This window comes from Cetorhinus maximus, chromosome 14 (assembly GCF_964194155.1).
Source record: "Cetorhinus maximus chromosome 14, sCetMax3.hap1.1, whole genome shotgun sequence".
In the NCBI taxonomy this organism is placed as follows: Eukaryota; Metazoa; Chordata; class Chondrichthyes; order Lamniformes; family Cetorhinidae; genus Cetorhinus; species Cetorhinus maximus.
Genome location: NC_135892.1, coordinates 49,888,270 through 49,909,059, shown reverse-complemented (window position 1 = coordinate 49,909,059; position 20,790 = coordinate 49,888,270). Strand labels below are relative to the sequence as shown.

General features: G+C 40.0%; 1 protein-coding gene across 1 annotated transcript in view; it reads right to left on the bottom strand.

The window, feature by feature from the left end:
• Window positions 1-20,790, bottom strand: part of usp34 (ubiquitin specific peptidase 34) — a 273,481-nt gene that overhangs the window by 122,882 nt on the left and 129,809 nt on the right. Inside the window, exons 31-38 of the mRNA XM_078556887.1 lie at window positions 17,223-17,306; window positions 10,921-11,007; window positions 10,469-10,669; window positions 10,285-10,367; window positions 9,420-9,460; window positions 8,873-8,997; window positions 8,573-8,725; window positions 2,062-2,166 (exon numbers count right to left, since the gene is read on the bottom strand). Coding sequence (XP_078413013.1) covers window positions 2,062-2,166; window positions 8,573-8,725; window positions 8,873-8,997; window positions 9,420-9,460; window positions 10,285-10,367; window positions 10,469-10,669; window positions 10,921-11,007; window positions 17,223-17,306 — 879 coding nt within the window. The remainder of the gene's footprint in view (window positions 1-2,061; window positions 2,167-8,572; window positions 8,726-8,872; window positions 8,998-9,419; window positions 9,461-10,284; window positions 10,368-10,468; window positions 10,670-10,920; window positions 11,008-17,222; window positions 17,307-20,790) is intronic.

Below are 20,790 nucleotides of genomic sequence, written 5' to 3'. Positions count from 1 at the left end.
TCCCCTCCCAAATTATTGAATTCCCTACAACTATCACATTAACTTCCCCTACTCAAATTTTGGCAGGTGTCTGTTCAAGGTGCCATAGTCAGCACTTTGGCCTTTAGCCCTATCCTCACAGGTAGCTAGTACATTGCACCTGTTGAATAGAATCAGTTTCTGCAGATTATTCTTCTCTATCTCACCCAGGCTCCACTTATTCTGTACACTATTAGTCACTCCAACCCCGTTCTGGACCTGTGCCTCTCTGCAAGGTGTGACCAAAGTCTGGAGCAAACTGCCCAGATACTTCTTCCTTTCCCTTATGTATACTTCAACTCAACAACTTTGAGCTAGAGAGAGAAGAGACAGATATTGACTACAGATATGTTCGCTCAGGGCAGTCTCTCTGTTCTCTAAGGTCCCACGTACCACAGTCCAGATACATGACCTGCTATGCCAGAACTTAACCTAGATTATTTATATTATCTATTTTTTAAAGTTCGTTATCAGTTTATTTTCTTTTTCTACAAACTAGCTTGCACTAAACACAATCACTGTTATATACTTGTTGTCTCAAACTTACACAAACTACTCTAAGTATTGGAGGCAAAAAATACTGCCTGCTTCCTTGTTTGAATCAGATTCCCATTCTCACCAACTTTTACATACTGCTTCTGATGCATTCCATTCATGGCCACCGTGAGACCAATCTCAATGAAATAAAAAATGACTTCAAAGGTCGTTACATATATGTTAAGAGCACTGCACATAATCTTATACTTTTAGTGCCACACTTACATCCTGTAGTATGTTATCCATCACATTTTGTTCCAAATATTCATCTTAAAGCTATGTATCCTGAAATTCATCATGAGCCAGGACATGTTAATGTGTAAACAGCAATAATAATTACCACAAATCAAAACTGATGGTTTATTTTTGATGCATGAAGTGTTTTAAGAGTAATCTAAGTTATTGAAAACCATCTCCTTTGAGAGAAAGTTAGCTAGATGACAGTCCTGGCTGAAGTCCAATTAACATGCAGGTCTGTAACTAAATAAGAGACTTTGGGCCGTAACTTCTTCAGAGTGGCAACCAGTGTCGGATTGCCACTCCGTTCCCAATTACATACACTAAATTTCTTCCATGCCTGTCTTGCCTGACCTTCCGACTCAGGCCGTGTGAAATCCAGGCAGCACAGCTGTCCTTGAGGTCCAGCGTTGCAGTCCAGCAGAGTTGGATTTAAGAAGGACTTGTCCCCTTTGTTACGGCAATAGCTTCCATAAAGCAGGTAAGTTAAAGGTCCAGGTGAAATTGACAGGCCAAGAAAAAGATAAGTGTCTAGGTAAGTGGATAGGATTTGGGGGCTGGGGCAGACCAGAGGTTGGGGGAGGGGGGGGGGGGTGGAAAATCAGAGATCGGGGGGAGGTGAATGGAGGTCGGGGGTCGGGAATGTGGGGGAGTCCCGTGGGGGTTGGTCTGGGTCTTTACAAAAGTTACCCAGTAGCCCGAAGCACTTTTAATTCTTCTAACTTTTTCTGTAACACAGCTGGGAGCATTCAAAATTTGGGATTTAAACTGAACAGGTGGGCGGGGGCGGCGGTCAGGCAGGAGGGGAGCAGGTAAGCAGGAGAGTCGGGAGGGGAGTGGCGAGCATGAGGGTCAGCAAGTGGGCCGCAGGAAAGACAAGTGCTGACAGTTTTGGACTTTAGGAACTGACATGAGTGAATTTCAGCTGTTAATTGCACATGATTAATCACGTCAGGCTTGGCTCTAGTCCGTTAAATTTCCTGTCTTGGGGAGTCTACCAGCTCTTGCTTGTGATCAGAGTGGCAGGAAGCCTCATTTAACCATCAGGATGTGTGCAGCTATCATAACTAAGTGCATGACACTAGATGAACTGTTGTGTGACACAGGCACGCAACTTAGAGGAAACACTAAGAAAAATATAGAAGAAACCCACTATTCAGATTATCAGAGCTGACCATCAACTAGACCCATCTTTAGTTGAAACAACAGACTATTGTTATATCATTATTTTTTTAACATTAGGGAACAAATGGAGTCACAACTGCATACCTGACTAGCATCTTTTACATGAATGTTATCAATCAGCTTACAAAGTAACCAGAAATATTCCTTGCAACCTGCTCGCAATAGTGGCTCTTCTTCATAATCCACCTCCTGAAAAAAATAGAACAATGGTTTTAATAGCAATACTGGACTGTTAAAGTTTACATTCGAGACTTGCATTTTTATTTCCGCAGTTTTCTCTCAAAGTTCACTTTATAATATTGTGTCTAAAGAGATAATGTTACAACTCTTTCTCTAGGATTTTACAGCACATACAGTAGACTTCAAACACATTATCACTTAATCCAGTTTTTAATTCAAGTATTAAGAAATTCATATAATTTTCAACAAAAATTGTTGAATTTTTCTGCAATTTGTATCATATTCCATTATACTTCTGTAAAGTTATGCCAGACAGTTGAGGCACATCAAGCTAATTCTGGTTAGAAAGTAACCATAAAAGTGAAAAATTGACATAAAACTCCCTCAGTTTTTCTCCCCACACAAAAATTATTTTGCACAACAGCAATTTATGGTTGACATGCGAAACAAGATGCTCCTAGGACTCTAAACCATAATGGAATATGCTTGCACCCTATGGATGGTTAGCATCATAGAATGATTACAGCACAGGTGGTGATCATTTGGTCCATCGGACCAGCTCTCTGTAAGAGCAATTCACCCAGTGTCACATCTCTGTCTTTTCCCCTTTGCCCTTCAAATTTTTCCTTTGTAGATAATGATCCAATTATCTTTTGAAAGCCACGGTTTAATCTGCCTCTACGACACGCTCGGGCAATGAACTCCAGATCCTAACTGCACACAGTGTAAAGATTTGACTTCTTTTCCCAATCATTCTAAACCAGTGTCCTCTGGTTCTCGATCCTTCCACCAATGGGAATAGTTTCTCCCTACTCTGTCCAGACCCCTCATGATTTTGTATACCTCTATCAAAACTTCTCGCAACCTTCTCTTCTTCAAGGAAAATAGCTCCAGCTTCTCTAATTTATCTACATAACTGAAAATCCTCATTCCTGCAACCATTCTTGTGAATCTTTTCTGCAGCCTCTCTAATGCCTTCATATCCTTTCTGAAGTGTAGCATCCAGAACTGGACGCAATACTCCAGTTGAGGCCAAACCAGTGTTTTATACAAGTCTATCATAACGTCCTTGCTTTTGTACTCTATGCCCCTATTGATAAAGCCCAGGACCCCCTATGCTTAATTAATCGTGCTTTAAACCTGTCCCACAGCCGTCAATGATTTATTCACATAACCCCCAGGTTCTTATGTTCTTGCACCCCCTTTAGAATTGTACCCTTTATATTGTCTCTCCCTATTCTTCCTACCAAAATGAATCACTTCACTTTTCTCTGCATTAAATTTCATCTGCTACTTGTCAGCCCATTTCAACAACCTGTCTATGCCCTTATGCATTTTATCACTACTTTGTCCCACCGGCAAATTTTGAAATTGTGCCCTCTACACCGAAATCTAGGCCATTAATATATATCAGGAAGAGCAAGGGTGTGAAAAACAACTGTTCACCCCCACTGTTTCCTTTCACACAGTCAATTTTATATCCTTGTTGCTACTGTCCCTAACATTCCATGAGCTCTGACTTGCTCACAGATCTTTTGTAGCACTTTATCAAATGCTTTTTGGATGTCCATGTACACCACAACAGCATTACCCTCATCAATCCTCTATGTTAACTCAGCAAGAAACTCAAGCAAGTTAGATAAACACAATTTGCCCTCGACAAATCCATGCTGGCTTTCTTTAACCTGCATCTGCCCAAGTGACTGTCAATTTTGTCGCAGGAGGGGGGCACGGGAGGGGGGTGAGGGAGGGGGCGTTGGAGGTGGCAAGGGGGTGCGGGATGGGTTGAGGAGGGGTCAAGGGAGCACAGGAGGGGACGAGGGAGGTGTGGGAAGGGTCGAGAGGGGGCTCGGGATCAAGAAGTGGCAAGAGAATGAGCATAAGAGGGCCCGAGAGAGAGCAAGAACTCTGAAGAAGAGTCATACAGACTCGAAATGTTAACTCCGTTTCTCTCTTCACAGATGCTGCCAGACCTGCTGAGTTTTTCCAGCAGTTTCTGTTTTTGTTTCAGATTTCCAGCACCCACAGTATTTTGCTTTTATCTGAGTCTAAGTCTGGCTCACTTCCAGTCTCGGTGTTTTCATTGGGGGAGTGGATGGTGTAGTGGTAGTGTCACTTGCGATAGTAATCCAGAGACCCAGGGTAATGCTCCGGGGACCCGGGTTCGCATCCCACCATGGCAGATTGTAGAATTTGAATTCAATAAAGTCTAATGATGACCATGAAACCATTGTCGATTGTTGTAAAAACCCATCTGGTTCTCCAATGTCCTTTAGGAAAAGAAATCTGCTGTCCTTACCTGGTCTGGCCTACATTTCCTTCTCTCAAGGGGCTGGTGAGCAAATTTCAGAAAGATAAAGTTTGGCACAGCATTAAATATGAATTTTTTTTAAAAAAGGCTGAGGAATGAAAAACAGCCTGCTGAGGTTAATTGATAATTTTAAAAAATGAGTAATAAGTATAAATGGCCATTTGAGTGTGAGAGGGGGTGTGTGTGTGCATGTCTGGCTCACTCCAGTCTCAGGGTACTCACCCTGACAGCACTCATACAGCAATGTGGTTGACTCTTAAATGCAATAAATGCTGGCCTGGCAAAAAAAACCCTCATCCCACAAACCCTCACCCCACAAACCAACAGGGTGAGTACCCCGAGAGAAAAAAACTGGAAACTGGCCACTCCCACACAAAAAGTTTGAACAAGCCTGTTCTACATCTTTTCTGCTAGTTGGTGCCCTAGTGAATACACCAAATGATGTAATGGTACCTCTACTGTTTCTTAGCTCTTGACAAATGGATTGTGCCTTTGACACCTCTGGGACATACTCTCTCTCCAGCACTGCAATTTTCTCCTCAATCAATACTGCTACCCATGCTCCTTTCTTTCTTTCCCTATCTTTCCTGAACGTCTTGTATCAAGAAATATTTAGTACCTAATATTGTCCTTCTTTGAGCCAGGTTTCTGTTATCAAAACGTATTTCCAATGTGGCTATCTCCCTTTACCACATTCCATGCATTTCACACACATACATACTAATGTTAATTTAGACTTTATTACATTCCCTCTTACCCTGACCTCATTTAATATCTATTGCCTACTCTAGAGCTATCGGTCTAAAACTTTCCCAATCTTCTCCCCTACCACTAATCTTCGCAGCATTGCACGTGTTCAACTTGATACCGCCCTTTACTTCCTTAGTTAGCCAGATAGTGCATCCTTCTGGTAGTCTTTCTTCCTCAATGGGATATATTTTTGTAGAGAGTTACGAAATATCTCCTTAAATGTCCGCCACTGTATCTCCACCGTCTTACCTTTTAACCTATTTTCCCAATCCACTTCAGCCAACTCAGTCTTCATACCCTTGTAATTGCCCTTATTTAAGTTTAAGACACTAATTATGGACCCACATTTCTCACTCTCAAACAGAATGTAAAATTCTAACATGTTATGATCACTCTTGCCTAGAGGATCCTTTACTGAGGTCTTTAATTAATCCTGTCTCACTACACATTGCCTGGTCCAAAATAGACCAGTCTCTGGTAGGTTTCAGAACATATTGTTATAAGAAACTGTCCTGAATATAGTAATGGACTTATCCTCCAGGCTACCGTTGCCAATTTGATTTGTCTAATTGATTTAAGATTGAAGTCACGCACGGTTATTGCAGTACCTTTCTTACAAGCCCCTGATTATTTATTGGTGTATACTCTGTCCTACTGTGTAGCTACTGTTAGCAATGCTGCGAAGATTAGTGGTAGGGGAGAAGATTGGGAAAGTTTTAGAGACCAGCAAAGGATGAGTAAAAGGATAATAGAGGGAGAAATTGCTAGAATCCATTATTAAGGAGGTAATGGGGCATTTAGAAAATCGTAATACAATCCAGCAGGTTCAACATGGTTTTGTGGAAGGGAAATTGTGTTTGACAAATTTATTAGATAGTCATTTGGTTGTACAGAGCTTGAGTATTGCTGGAAAAAAGGACATGTTATTGAAGCTTTTCGTCTTGCGCTCATCAGGAAAACTTGCAAGAATACCAAATATAAAGGAAACTGCTATTTCTTATCTCCACCCTGATTCTACAATTTGATCTTCTGACCCAAGTTCTGATCTCATCCTTTATTAACAAAACGACCCCACCTCTTTTTTATTTCCTTCTGTGCTTCCGAAATGTCAAATACCCTTGAATATTCAGGTTCCAGCCTTGGCCACATTGCAAACACTTCTCTGTAATGGCCATTGTATCATACACATTTATTTCTATTTATGCTATCAATTCATCCATCTTACAACAAATGCTCTGAGCATTCAGATAAAACACATCTAATTCTGTCTTTTTATTGCTTTTGTCTAGTCTGGCCTTGTTGCTGGTGCACTCTTATGTTTGTACACTCTGACCCTTGCTGTCACACTCTGGTTGTCATTACCCTGTACTATTGCCTTGAATTTTCTCTTTAACTTTCCAAATCTCCCCTCTCCTCATTATTTAGTTTAAAGCCTAAATTATATGATTTGCCAGTACTCTGGTCCCAAGCGCTTCAGATGAAGGCTGTCCCAATGGCACAGTTCCCTCTTTCCCCACTACTAGTGCCACTGCCCCATGAATCGAAGCACATTTTTCCCATGCCAATCTTTGAACCACTCATTCAACTCTCTGATTTTATTTACCCTATCCTAATTTGCTCATGGCTTCGATAATAATCCAGAGATTAAATTTAGCCCCTAGCTGCTCATACTCTCTTAGCATAATTTCTTTTCTAGTCCTACCTATGTTATTGGTACTCACACGGACCACGGCAATTGGATCCTTCCCCTCCCATTCCAAATTCCTCCCCAGCCCTCAGGGGAAGTCCTTAACCCTGGCATTGGGCAGGCAACACAGCATTCGAAACTCTCACTCTCAGCCGCAGACAGCCGTATTTATCCCCCTAACTATACCATCCCCTACAACTACATTCCTTTTAATTCCCTCCAACTTGAATGGCACCCTCCACCATGATGCTGGAATAAGTTTGCTCATCCCCCCTGTAGTCTCTGCTCTCGTCCACACAAGCTGCAAGAACCTTAAACCTGTTGGACAACTGCAAAGGCCAAGGCTCCTCCAGTGCTCCTTCTCGATTTCCATAGCTGCCTCACTTGCTGTAACACTCTCCTGTCCATGATCATGAAGTACCTAGCCAAAGGGATGTGGCTGCCTCCTGGAACAAAGTGTCCAGGTAATTTTCCACCTCCCTGACGCATTGCAGTGTCCGAAGCTCAGACTCCAGCTCATCAACTCTGCCCTGAACTTCCTCAACTACATACACTTATTGCAGATATGGTAGCTGTGGATCACACAGGTGTCCACCAGCTCTCAGGTGCTGCAGACATCACCTGCCCTGCCTTCTTTGTGATCTTATTTTACCAAGTTCAGAAATATCACTTCATAATTATCTGTAGTAATATCAAGTGGCTTAAGTAGTTAAGCTATAAATATAATGCAATACTTATATCTCCCCAGTACCAGTTTAAACTTCTGCACCCATTTGGAGAAGAAAAAAAACTTAAAACTCAAACATTTGCCTATCTGCTCACCTAAATATTGTTTCTGGGCTTTGGTTCTTACATCCTGCTGTTAGTCTCCTGTTCCCTGTCCCAGCCCACTCCTTTTATGTAAAAGGTCAGAACAGCACCTCCTTCCTCACTACACCAAATTGCCTCACTCATTCACCAATTTCTCAAGCTCACACACTGTCTTGAGCTGCACTCAGTGACTTGTTGACTTGTGCTTGTTTACTTTGTGCACTTACCAAGGCAGCATACATACTAACTGAAATTCTACAGAGATGAGTCAGCACTGCTGGCTGGAGAAACCAGTTCTAACGAGTTACCTAATTAACCAACTGTAGTTGCTCTCCTGTAGGGAGCTCGTTTATCCCTGACTAAGGCTGAAAGAAGCATAACTTTAACAACAAATTGTAGTTAAATGCTCAACACAAGTGAGACTTAGATTTTAGAAGGAGATTAACCCTTAAAATTCCCCTCAGTCACCAAATTCTCAAGCTCACTGTCTCGAGCTGCATTCAAGGATGAGCTGCTACCTTCATGCTCACTTGTCTGCTGGATCCTCAATGCTCTTTAGTTGTCAAATTTCCCAAGGCCTAGGGAAAGTTAGCCAGCCAGCGTAACCCACCTGTTTTTGGGGATTAAATCCCCCCATGTTTGAACTCACTGAAGATTTACAGCTGGATCACTCCACTCCGCAGCACCACAACATGTTACAATGCCACACCCCTTCTGGTTACATATCTTTAAATCAGCCAATTACTTCGATAAACATAAAGACACCCAGCACCAAAAGAATTAAGAGTATATCTAAGCATCTTGCTACTGGTCAGCAACTACCACAGTACCCTGCAAATGATCAAATCAAATCTTACTCTGACTGGCTTCAAAGCTTGGGCATCAGGAAGAAACTTAAGTAATGTTGATGCAGCTAGTAAAAGGAAAGATCGATTTATTGATTCTCCACCATCCAAACCCGATAGGCACAACTTGTATAGGCCATTGCAAGCTTCATGTCGAACTGAAGTCTAGAACAAAAGAAGTCAATTACTGACAAAATGTCTGAAATTAATATTAAAGAATCAACCAGCTTGTACAGTTAACTAGAAAAAAATAAATTATAACTAGTCATATTCATATATTATTGTAAATCCAAGTTTGAAATTTAGCCTTACCTCTGGTACAAGCAGAGTTAACTTTTTCAACCAATCATGCAAATGTTCACTGTCTGCCAGGCTGGATTTTACCAATGAACAACAGTGAGCCCAACTCACTAATAGCCACATAGCATAATGAGTAACTGGAAGGTAAAACAAGAGCTTGTTTAATAAGAAAAGAAAAACTAGCACACTCAAAATATATAAAAGGATTTGAGCCACGTTAGTTATATCAAGACAACAACCAAACGTTTTTAGAAATTTTCCTCTCCCAAATAGCTGGTAAATGTCTTATCTGCAGTAATTACAATGCCCAAATATATTTCAATTGACAGCAGCTTAAATGTTTTCTTTATAATGCCTAGTCACTTTATATCAGTAAACTATTAAAAAATTCTCTATTTTGAATAGTTTTTTTCTTAAAACAAGCAAGTTCTTAATGGATAAAATAACTAACAAATTGTTTCTGCAAGACCAAACACTGCTATGAATAAATTCTAAAGTATAATTTCACAAATATTTAAATTTATTAACAATGCATTATATAAGCTGATGTATAACCTACCCTCATGCCTGGATCGGTGATCTGACTGAGCTTTAAGCACTCTATAATTTTAATTAAAAAAAAACAAATTGAAAAATAAACTGCTTAAATTATTTGTAAAAATATAATCAGTCACAAATACAATGGGCCAAATCTTGCTGGAGTGGGGCATCTCAGTGTCCATCGTTATTTGGACCTTTTCCTGCATTCTTCAGCTTCAAATTTTTTTCTTTACAGCATGGCTTGCTGGAAGTATGAGCTGATTAACAGCACAATGACATCAAAAGGGCATCTAGGGTGTTAGTGAACTACAAGTCCAATGATGTGTCAAGTTCACCAATGAGATTTAAGTATTATGAAGGAAACAGAGGAATGGCAGAGGAGGATACATTAGAGTCAAATTGAAATAGAGAGAAGAAAGGTTGAATTTGAGAGTGAGGAAAAACAATGTTTTAAAAAACTGAAATTATTTTAAAATTCCCAACAATAATTTACTCCATGTAGGAAGGAAACGACAGCTTAAACTGATCCTGAGAGATTGGCATTTAATTAACAATTATTACATTGTTAGGAGTGTACTTATGTTTTTAATCATGAGCTCCAACTTTCTGGGGCAAGTCTAATGAGGAACTATGTACAAGTCCAGGAAGTTCTTAAAAATAACGGGAGGTTAAGGGGAAGCTGCCGTAATTGACCAGCAACTTCTGCAGACTAAATATTAGCGCCATATCCTGAACTTGCTGGCTGATTTGCGAATTATTAATTGTGTGCATCATTAACATGCCGTTGTTTTCCCAGGAGGATTTGACCCAATATTTTGTACTCAAATGTTGAACCATTGCATGAAGCAAACAAGTGATATTTAAATAATTCAAAATTATTTTACCTATGAGCCAAGTTGTTATAGGTGTATGCAACAGACATTAACCGATAAATCAAACTAGACCCGTGCACCAGACCAAGAAATACCTAAAGAAAAAACATATATTTTGTCATGAGTACAATACACACAGACAACTAAATGTACAGGTGAACCCTGATAAATTGCAAAGGAATTAAAAGGTACTAGCCTCAGTCAAACGAGGTATGTGCAATCCTTTCCCATGATCCCCAGCTCCTTTTCTTGATTTACCAGGCCAAGTCCTTTTCCTATGGCTATCTGACACACCAGACCAGGCATAAATATCATGATAAGCCAGATCTAAGTCAGCTGGATCAACTGCAAACTGGCACATTAGCTTCAGCAGACAAGCAAGGCAGTCCAGCTGCCACTGAGAAAAGGCAAGACAGTAAACAAGTCAAATTCCATTTTTAAATGTTTGTTTTAAAAGAACAGCATCAAAATTTGAGTACTAAATATATGAAACACAACCAAAAATATGATACATTAGGCAATATATAAAGCTTAGAATAAAAGGTGAGGCACTAAAACATTACCAGTTTTTAAGAAATCAGCATTTTGACGAAGCATGATTTTCTGTTACCTATGTTTGAATATTAGGATATTAGAATTAACTCTTACCACGGTCCACGATTCCTGCTCTTTGGGCTCCAGAATTCCTGACAGAAAAATTTCTAGCAATTGCTGAAGTCCTCCAGCAGCAACAAACTGAAACATGGAGAACATTTCAAATAAGGGAGATAGATGCAATTAGCAACAATAACTTAGTTTGGGCAATGTGTAACAGGAGTTCTTAAATGACCCAAGGGGCCAGTTGTTTGTCTTCAGTAATCTTGCCAATATCAATTTCTCCTGGTATTCATGATTTTCCTTTTGTTGTTGATCTTACATTCAATTATCCAACTGCATTGCCCTACAGTTCCATTTCAGCAACAGTGATTATTTTAGTTGGGGGGATGGGAGGAAACAGAAACTTGTACTGAAAACCTTTAGGCCATCACCCCTTCAGCTAAACTTTCCAGCTCCCAGTGTTCATGCATTGCACCACTGCGCTTTTCTGACAAATCTCTGATCAGTGTTGATGGTAGAATTTCTGAACTGTTCTTTGAATTTAAGACCATTACTGACATAGTGTTTGACTGCTTATTTGTGCCACTGTTTTAATGGATATCTTTGATGGAATTTTCACTATGGTTGGAACAGGAACTTTGGAAGGCATGAAATCGACTTAAAATGCCTTTCAGTGTGATAGGTAGAAAATAGCCCCCTTAATATGAAATTTAAAAGCAAATTGAAATCAATAAATGTGCATAGAATTTGCAATGCAGACAAGCCATGGGGCCCAATTGGTCTGGGACAGCAAATCCTTCCATTCTACAAGGAAGTCCAACACAATCCAGAGCAGGACCTCAAATTTAAAAACACTTAAAATCCTTGAAACACAGGCTCCTCAGCACTTGTACTTAGTGCAGAGGAGAAGTACATTGACTTCACCTCAGGCTTCCATGTCCAATAATGCAGAGTTCGAATAATGCCCCTTCATTTAAGAGAACTTTAATATACTTTCATTTCTGGATCATTACAGTTTATTGCCAAATCTTGAGGATCTTTATTCCGATCACCAGTTATTCAAGGAAAACATTAAGAGCAGTGCAGGAACCAAAGCTTACCATTACCATTAGAACAGTGCAAAGCAAACACATTTGAGTTCATAGTGTATTTAGGGTAGTTTGTTAGAACAATATGTTGTGGAACCAACAGGGAACCGGCTATTTTGGATCTGATAATGTGTAATGAGGCAGTATTGATTAGTGATCTCACAGTATAGGATCCACTGGAGAAGAGTGATCATAGCATGCTGAATTTCATATTCAGTTTGTGGTGAGAAACTTGGGCCTGAAACAAGTGTCTTAAAAACTTAAATAATGGTAATTACAAAGCTATGAAGACAGAGTTGGCTACAATGGATTGGGAAAACAAGTTAGAAGGTAAGATGGTAGTTAAGCAGCAGCAGACATTTGAAGTAATATTTCATAAGTCTCAAAGACATATTCCATCGAGATAAACTCTACCAGAAGGATGAACCATCTGTGGCTAACTCAGGAAATTAAGGATAATATCAAAATGCTGCAAAGATTAGTGGTGGGCCAGAGATTGGAGAAAATTTTAGAAATCAGCAAAAGGTAACCAAGAAAATAATAGAGGGAGAAAATAGATGATAGTAAACCAGCAATAAATATAAAAAGGCAGTAAAAGCTTCCACAAGTGCATAAAAATGAAAGAGAGTAGCTAAAATAAGTGTTAGTCCCTTAGAGAATGAGACTAGGGAATTAATAATGGGAAACAGGGAAATTGCAGAGACTTGTAACAAATATTTTGTATCTGTCTTCAATGTAAAAGTTAGCAAAAGTATCCTAATAATAATAGTGGAAAATCAAGGGGCAAAAATAATCACAATCACTAGAGATAAAGTATTAGGAAAACTAATGAGACTAAAGGCTGACCAGTCCCTGATGGTCTGCATCACAGGGTATTAAAAGAAGTGGATGCATTGGCAGTAATCTTCCAAAATCCCCTCGATTCTGCAAGGATTGGAAACCATAAACGTAAAGTCTCTACTCAAGGATGGAGGGAGACAGAAAGCAGAAAATTATAAGGCAGTTAGCCTAACATCTGTCATTGGGAAAAGTGCTGGAATCCATTATTAGGGTAACAGCAGGGCATTTAGAAAAGTTTTCTGTGCCCCAATGGAACTGCCCACTTTCAGCCTGGACTCCTGATCTCTGCTGAAGCAAAAGCTGACCAGCATAGCCACTCCGGGGTAAGTCCAGTGAGCGCAAAAGAGTCCAAGTAAGGAGCAGACATGTCTTTTTTTGCAGCAATAGCTGCCTTATTCAAGTAAGTTTGTAAAGGTCTCAAGACTTTTAATGAATGAGTGTCAGTTAAGGAATGGATGAGTGGGCAGCCGATAGAGTGGGCAGGGAGCCAGGTGGCCAGTCCGGGGGTGTGGCAGTTGGGTCAGTATGGTGGTTGGGTCAGGGATGGTGGATTTTGTGGGTCGCACCAGGTGGTTGGTTGTGTCGGGGAAGTTGGGGGTAGTCAGTACAGGGTCAGTTGTGGTGCTCAGTTCAGTTACACTGGCTAATTATTGAGTTGGACCAGATATTAACCACTGTAACATTTCCTAGGTAAGTATCCAGGCAAGTCCCGCATATCTGGCCCAAGTCACTGACACTGAAATCAATGTTGGGACATTCACAGGGTGAAATTGAATATATTCAAGCCTGAGATAAGCAATTTTTTGAACTTTAGGGAAGCCAAGGGTTGTGGGGACCAGCTAAGAAAGTGAAATTGAAGCTAAGGTCAGATCTGCCATGATCTTATGGAGCAGCCTCGAGGAGCCATATGGTCTACTGTTCTACAGGATGGAATATCCTCAAATTTAAATTATGGCCTATTTGCTTCTGCAAAATTAAAAGTTCTAAATCTTAAAATGTAAATCATGTCAGGATGGTGAAGATGTAGGAGAGTATCATGCCTGTGTTAATTTTGGATACAGTCTATTGAGTGCCAGCATAAACAAAAATTGTGACATAAATCTCTTGCAGCTAAGCTCCATACAATCAGCTAATCCTACTTTCCAGAGTTTATTCCTTCTCAATCCATTAACTAAAATTTAGAAATATATCCTCTCTATTTGAATACATTAGCAGTTATGTGCATGTGGAATGCACTTACATACAAGCATGCAGATTTCTTCTTTTCTCCCCATCCCAACAGAAGTACAAACATTTAGGGGATTTCCTTATTAAAAATTCCTACGTTGTATTAAAAATGTCTCAGTGCCATAACATCTATAGGGAGAAATAATCTCCTTTTGGCATGAGGTACAAAAAATAAAATTTGTAATAGATTACAAGAGAATCTAAATTAGTCTCCCAATACTTAGGCAAACCTGTGTCAGATCAATTTATGGTTATTTGCATAATGCGTGATGATTTAGGGTTATCTTTGGTCAACTAGGTATATTACACAGGCAGAAAAAGTCAGTATGCTTAGAAGTATCCAAATCAAATATTAAGAAACCCACATATGTGGAGTTTCTATTACTCAGCTTTCTGTAGCACAGTGGGCCATTCGGCCTATCACATCCGTGCTAGAGGATTGGACACATTATTCCAGTTGAGGCCGAATCCATATTTTACAAAGGTTCTTCATAACTTCCTTGCATTTATACTCTATACCGCTTTTTATAAATCTCAGAATCTCTTATGCCTTTTTAAATCACTTTTTCAGCCTGCACTGCCACCTTCAACAATTTGTGCTCCCAGGTCTTTCAGGATCTTGGACCCGATTTGAAATAGTATCCTTTATTTTACATTGCCTCTCCTTCCAACGGAAATATATCACCTTGCACATTTTTGCATTAAATTTCATCAGCCATGTGCGCTCCCATTCTACCAGCCTGTCCATTTCCTCTTGAAATCTATCATTATCCTCCTGACAGTTCACAAGTCTTCCAGGTTTTGCATCATCTACAAATTTTGAAATTGTACCCTGTATACACAAGTCCAGAGCATTAATATATATCACGAAAAACAGTGGACCCAGTACTGAAACTTGGGGAATCCCAATGTATACCTCTCTCCAGTCCAAAAATCTGTTGACCACTACTCTCTGTTGCCCGTCACTCAGACAACTTCATATCCATACTGCCACTTCCCCTTTTATTCCAAGGCCTTTAACTTTGCTGCCAAGTCTTTATGTGGCACTTCATCAAATGCCTTATGGAAGTCTCTATTTCTTTCGTCATCCAGGGAGCTCTGGCATTGGTTGCCTTACCTTTGACCATCATGGGGATGTATCTCGACTGTACCCAAACAAACAATCTCCTCTTTCAGACAATCCATTGTTCCTTTACAGTTCTACATGCCGATCTTTGATTCCAATTTACCTGGGTCAGATCTGTTATCACTCCACTGAAATTGACCCTCCTCCAATTAAATATTTTTACTCTTGATTGCTCCTTGTCCTTTTCCATAGCTGAGCGAAACCTTATGACACAAAGGTCACTGTTGCCTAAATGTTCTCCTAACAACACTTGACCCTGAACCAGATCCAGCAACATGCCTTTCTTCATTTGGCCGAAAACATACCGATCTAGAAAATTCTCCTGAACACACTCGGAAGCTCTTCACCCACACCCTGTCCTTTACATTATTATTAATCCAGTTTTCAATAGAAAATTTAAAGCCCCAACTATCATTACTCTATAATTTTTGTGTCTCTCTGTAATTTCCCTGCAAATTTGCTCCTCCAAATCTTTCCCACTAGAAGGCGGCCATTGAAATATACTCAATAGTGCAATAGTATCTCTATTGTTTCTTAACTCTAAGGTTATTTTCCCATTGATTGCACAGCCCAGGATCAATTTAGCCATTATTGTACAGGTTTGAAGAGTTATCTGGAACTAAGGATGAACCACCTTAGCTTTCAATTATAGCTTTACTACTCGACACTGGCTTGTCCATTAGAGCAGCAAAGATATGCTTGGCTCAGACACCAGATTACTAAATCTGCAACAAAGAGTTGATGCTGTTTTAATATTCTATCACCAAATGTAGCATCTTGAAGTCATCTGAACCTCGCACCTCACTTACTGCCTGCTTCCCAATTAGGATGGTAACTAGTTGGTCATCAAACAAAATACAGGCATAGGATTGCAACTGTAATAGAGGCAACACTTCTCATGAGCACCATGGTGAGCAGTACAACTTACCAACTTGGATAAATATGGTTTAGAAAGAAGGACAGGGGTTTAAGGACACTTTCTCAAGACTAGCTGAAAATGGTAGCCCCACAAGCTTCTGTTCTCAGATGGTTTCTATTCACTGTGCATTTCAGTGATTAGACTACAGGACTAGAGGAAGAATTGTCCAAATTGGCAGATGCCACTAAAATAGGAGACAGTAAATAATTGGAGTACAGAAGGAAGTTGCAGGAGGATAGTGCTAAAAAAGTGAATTGGGCAAAAAGGCAGCAGATGAAATGTAACATTTGTGTACTTTGGGTAAGGTAACTTGGTTAAAATGGTGAAATAATAATTATTCTTCAAATGGCAGAAACATGAGCCATGTAGAGGAGTAGAAAGATTTAGAGGTTAGGTTAAAGGGCATTAACAAAGAAAGAAATAATATTGAAAATAAACATTTCTTTTAAAAAAAAACTTAAAGAATAGCGACTCATCTTCAATATTTTTAAAGCAAAGTCCTGATGGTAAAACATCTAAGTTATTTGTAATATAAACAACTTGCTAAAGAAATCATATGTCAGGGTGCCATGAACAATAATTTAGTACTTGAAGGGACATAAATTTCAAACACTGAGGGAATAATTTTGTGTTATCAGATAAACTGTCAGGCACTGTAATATAATTCCACCCTGATTAAAAAAATAGAAAATGCTGGAAATATGCAACAGGCCAATGGCAGAAGATGACAAGAACATTTCTGGTAAGTACCCTACATGCAAATTATGAATTTCTGTTGAAGGATTTCAGCCTGAAACACCCTACCTTTTCTCTACCACATGAATGTAAGACCAAATGTACATTTCTAGCTTTTCAGTATTTTTCCCCATTAAATAAAGAAAACTGTTAAGGTGGTCCGAAATGATGTACAGAAAATTGTTGGCAATCTACCACTATGTTCTGTAAGTGCCTGGGGCTGATTTCATGCACATAATTTGTAATATGTAACTACCTTTCTTTTCATTGCATTTTTCTGGAATAATCCTGCTTTTAGCAAGAGCCTGTGTAATTTTGGTCACAAGCTCTGTTTGCTGAAGTCCTGCCCCACCTTCCAACTCATTGGGCTGACACAGTGATGTCACCATGCTCAGCTTTAAGAAAATTTGAAGCAAACCTTGCAACTCCAGGAATTTTTACTGTTCTCTATCTGATCTTCACTTGAATCATCGGAGTCAGGATATAGGTCACTGTAGCTACCCTGAAATAAAATTGGATTCAAAATTAATTGCAATAATTCAATAAATCTCAAGATGGCAATCTAAATACTTTATTAACTTTGTTTCACTACAAAATATAGCCAAAATTCAAACTTTATTTTGTAGACAATTTGTCCTTATTGTATTTTGCCAGTTTCATCAAACAGATAGTAAAAAGGACCAGATTTTTTTAAAAAAAAAACTGGCGCATTTAATACATTCATTTTCTTATGGTTGAAAATGTCTTTATACTTTCTCTATTTTGATTATATGTATTTTTAGAATGGTGGGGTGGGGACAATGAACTGCACTAGCGCTTAACAATAATGGAGGTGGATTAGATAGAATAGTGGTTAGAAACATTCAGAAAATACTACAAATAATCAGCAGCTAGACAATGTCTGTGTAGGGAGAAACAAAGTTAACTTTTCAAATGACATTTCATCAGAACTGGAAAATGGTAGCGAAAGTTTTAAGCCAGAATAGAGAAAAAGGAATGGCATGGGTGGAGGGTGAAAAGAACAATAGGAAAGGTCTGTGATAAGGTTGAAAGCAGACTGACTAAATGAACAGAATATTACTAGCACCTGCTTTCCAAAAATAAATGGGAGCAGTGGTCACGATCTGAAATTGTTGAACTTGCTGTTAAATCTAGAAGATTAGAATCATAGAAATCTACAGCACGAAAGGATGTCATTTGGCCTATCAAGTCCACACCGGTTGACAAGTAGCCTTCTAGCCCAATCCCACTTTCCAGTTCTTGGTCTGTAGCCTTGTAGGTTACTGCACTTCAAATTGCAAGTACTTTTTTTAAATGTTGAGGGTTTCTGCCCCTAGCAGCTTTTCAGGCAGTGAGTTCCAGGACCCCACCACTTTTTGGGTGAAAAGATTTCCCCTCGAATTTTCTCTAAAGCTCCTACTTCTTACCCTAAATCTACGTCCCCAATTATGGGCCCTCAACCAACAATTTATGAAGTAGCTAATCAAAAAATGATGTGCTACTTCTCCAGTGTACATTGAATTCTGTTAGGACAGGGTAGGTTGAGAATAGAGTGGTCAGGCGGGAAAGGAATGAAGAACTAAAATGGCAAGTGACCAGAGACTCAGAATTATGCTTGTGGACTGAATGGAAGCGCTTAAAGCAATCATCCAATTTGCATTTGGTCTCTCTGTATTGTGAATATATTAAAAGTAAATCGCTGTTTCACGTGTAAGGCGTGCTTGGGAACCTGGACAGGTGAAAGGGCAGGTGCTGCATCTCCTGTGGTTGCATGGGGGTTATAGATGAACTAGGGTGTCGTGGAGGGAACAACCCTTCCAAATGATGAAAGGGGAGGGGAGGGGAAGATATGTTTGGTGATGGCATCCTGCTGGAGCTGTCAGAAATACGCTGATGGATAACAGTCTACTGAGCTTCATGCAGTTGCACAGCAATGCGGAAGGTACCATGTAGATTGCTCACAAATTATCCCATTCGAGATACCAGGCAAAACAATTTAAAGGTACCAGTCATTCAAATGAAATGGCCACACAAAGCAAACAAAAATTCAGAGGAGACATTGCTGGCGGGATGGAAGATAAGGACCAGATGAAACCACACCATGGTTTTGGAAGGGAGGGGATAAGGGGAGAATTTCAGGAAATGGGTCAGACACAGGCCCCTGTGAACCAGAGTCAAGGGGAATTCTCGGTTGAGGAAGAAGAAAGAAAAGGCAGAAGCACTAATGTGGAAGGTAGCATTGTCAGAACAGATATGATGGAGATGGAGAAACTGAAAGAATGGAATAGAGTTGTTACAGGAAGTGGGGTGGAAGGCAGTATAATAGAAGTAACTGTAGGAATCAGTGAGCTTACAGAGGCATTGGTTGACAGCTTATCCCCAGAAATAAGGATAGAGAAGTCAAAGGAGGGAAGGGAAGTATTGCAGATGGGCCATGTGAAGTTGAGGGAAGGATGGAAGCAAATCGTAAGCAAAGTTGACAAAATCTTCCAGTTCAGGGCGACAGCAGAAAGCAGAACTAATACAGTCATCGGCATACCAGAAAAAGAGGTGAAGGAGGGCACTTAAGTAGCACTGGAACAAATAAATATTCCACGGTTAAGTGACTGGACAAGGGGGTGGGAGATGAAGTATAATATGAGAGGTGTGAAACTATCCACTATGGTCGGAAGAATGGAAAACCAATTTTATTTTAAAGGTGAGACACGAGTAAACGTTGGTATTCAGAGAGATTTGGATGTCTTTGTACATGAATCACAAAGTTAACATGCAGGTACAGTAAGCAATTATGAAGAAAATAGTATAAGCAAGTCTTTGCTGCAAGGGTGTTGCAGTACAAGAGTAAGTAAGTCTTGTTGCAATTACATAAATTATATAGGGCTTTGCTGAGATTGCACCAAGGGACCCACGTGCAATTTTAGTCTCCTTACCCAAGCAAAGATATACCTGCTTTAGAGGAGTTACAACAAGAAATTCATTCTTGGGATGTGAGGGCTGTCTTATGAGGAGAGATAAAGTAGAATGGGCTTATATTCTCTGAAGTTAGAAGAATGAGAGGTGATCTCATTGAGAAGTATTGAATCCTTAGAGAGATTGACAGGTAGATGTGGAGAGATGGTTTCCACAGCTGGAGAGTCTAGAACATGATGGTCATATTATCAGGATAAGGGGCTAGACTGAGATAAGAAGCTTCTTTGTTCCAAAGGTTGTGGATCTTTCAAATTCTCTACTCCAGAGGGCTGTGGAGATGCTCAATCATTGAGTATATTCAAGACTGAAACTGAGACACTTTGGATACAAAGGGAATCAAGGGGTATCAGGATAGGGCAAGGCATTGGAGTTGAGATAGAAGGTCAACCACAATCTTATTGAATGTAGGAGCAGCATCAACAAGCTGTACGGCTCATTCCTGCTCCTATTTATGTATCGCATGAAAAGACAAAGGTGATGCCTTTGGCAGGGCCCACAGTGTGCAGTTCACACAGGGATACCATTTATCTGGAAGGTATGAGCAGAGTCAAAGGAAAAGTTGTTCAATGTTCAGTCAGGCTCAGAGGGTGGTCACGGATGGGAACTTTTGGACCATTGTTCAAGGAGGAATCAGAGGGGGACCTGCATGCCATCCTGCTGGGGGATGGAGGGATAGAGGGACTGCACTGCCATGGTGAAGAGGTGGTTAGGGCCACGAAAGCCGAAACTGTTAAATTAATAAAGGATATCCGAAGAGTATGGATGCAGATCAGAGGAGACTAGGCAAGAGAAGGAAAAAAAAAAGTCAAGATAGGAAGAAATAAGTTCCATGGGACAAGAGCAGGCTGAAACAATGGGCCGACCATGGCAATCCTGTTTGTGGATCTTGGAAAGAGGTAGAAGCAGGTATGCAGGGTTGAGGGACTATGACTTTGAGGCCATGGAGGAAAGATTGCCAGAGGAGATGAGGTCAGTAACACTCTGGGAAACACTGGCTTGATGTTCAGCAGTGGAAT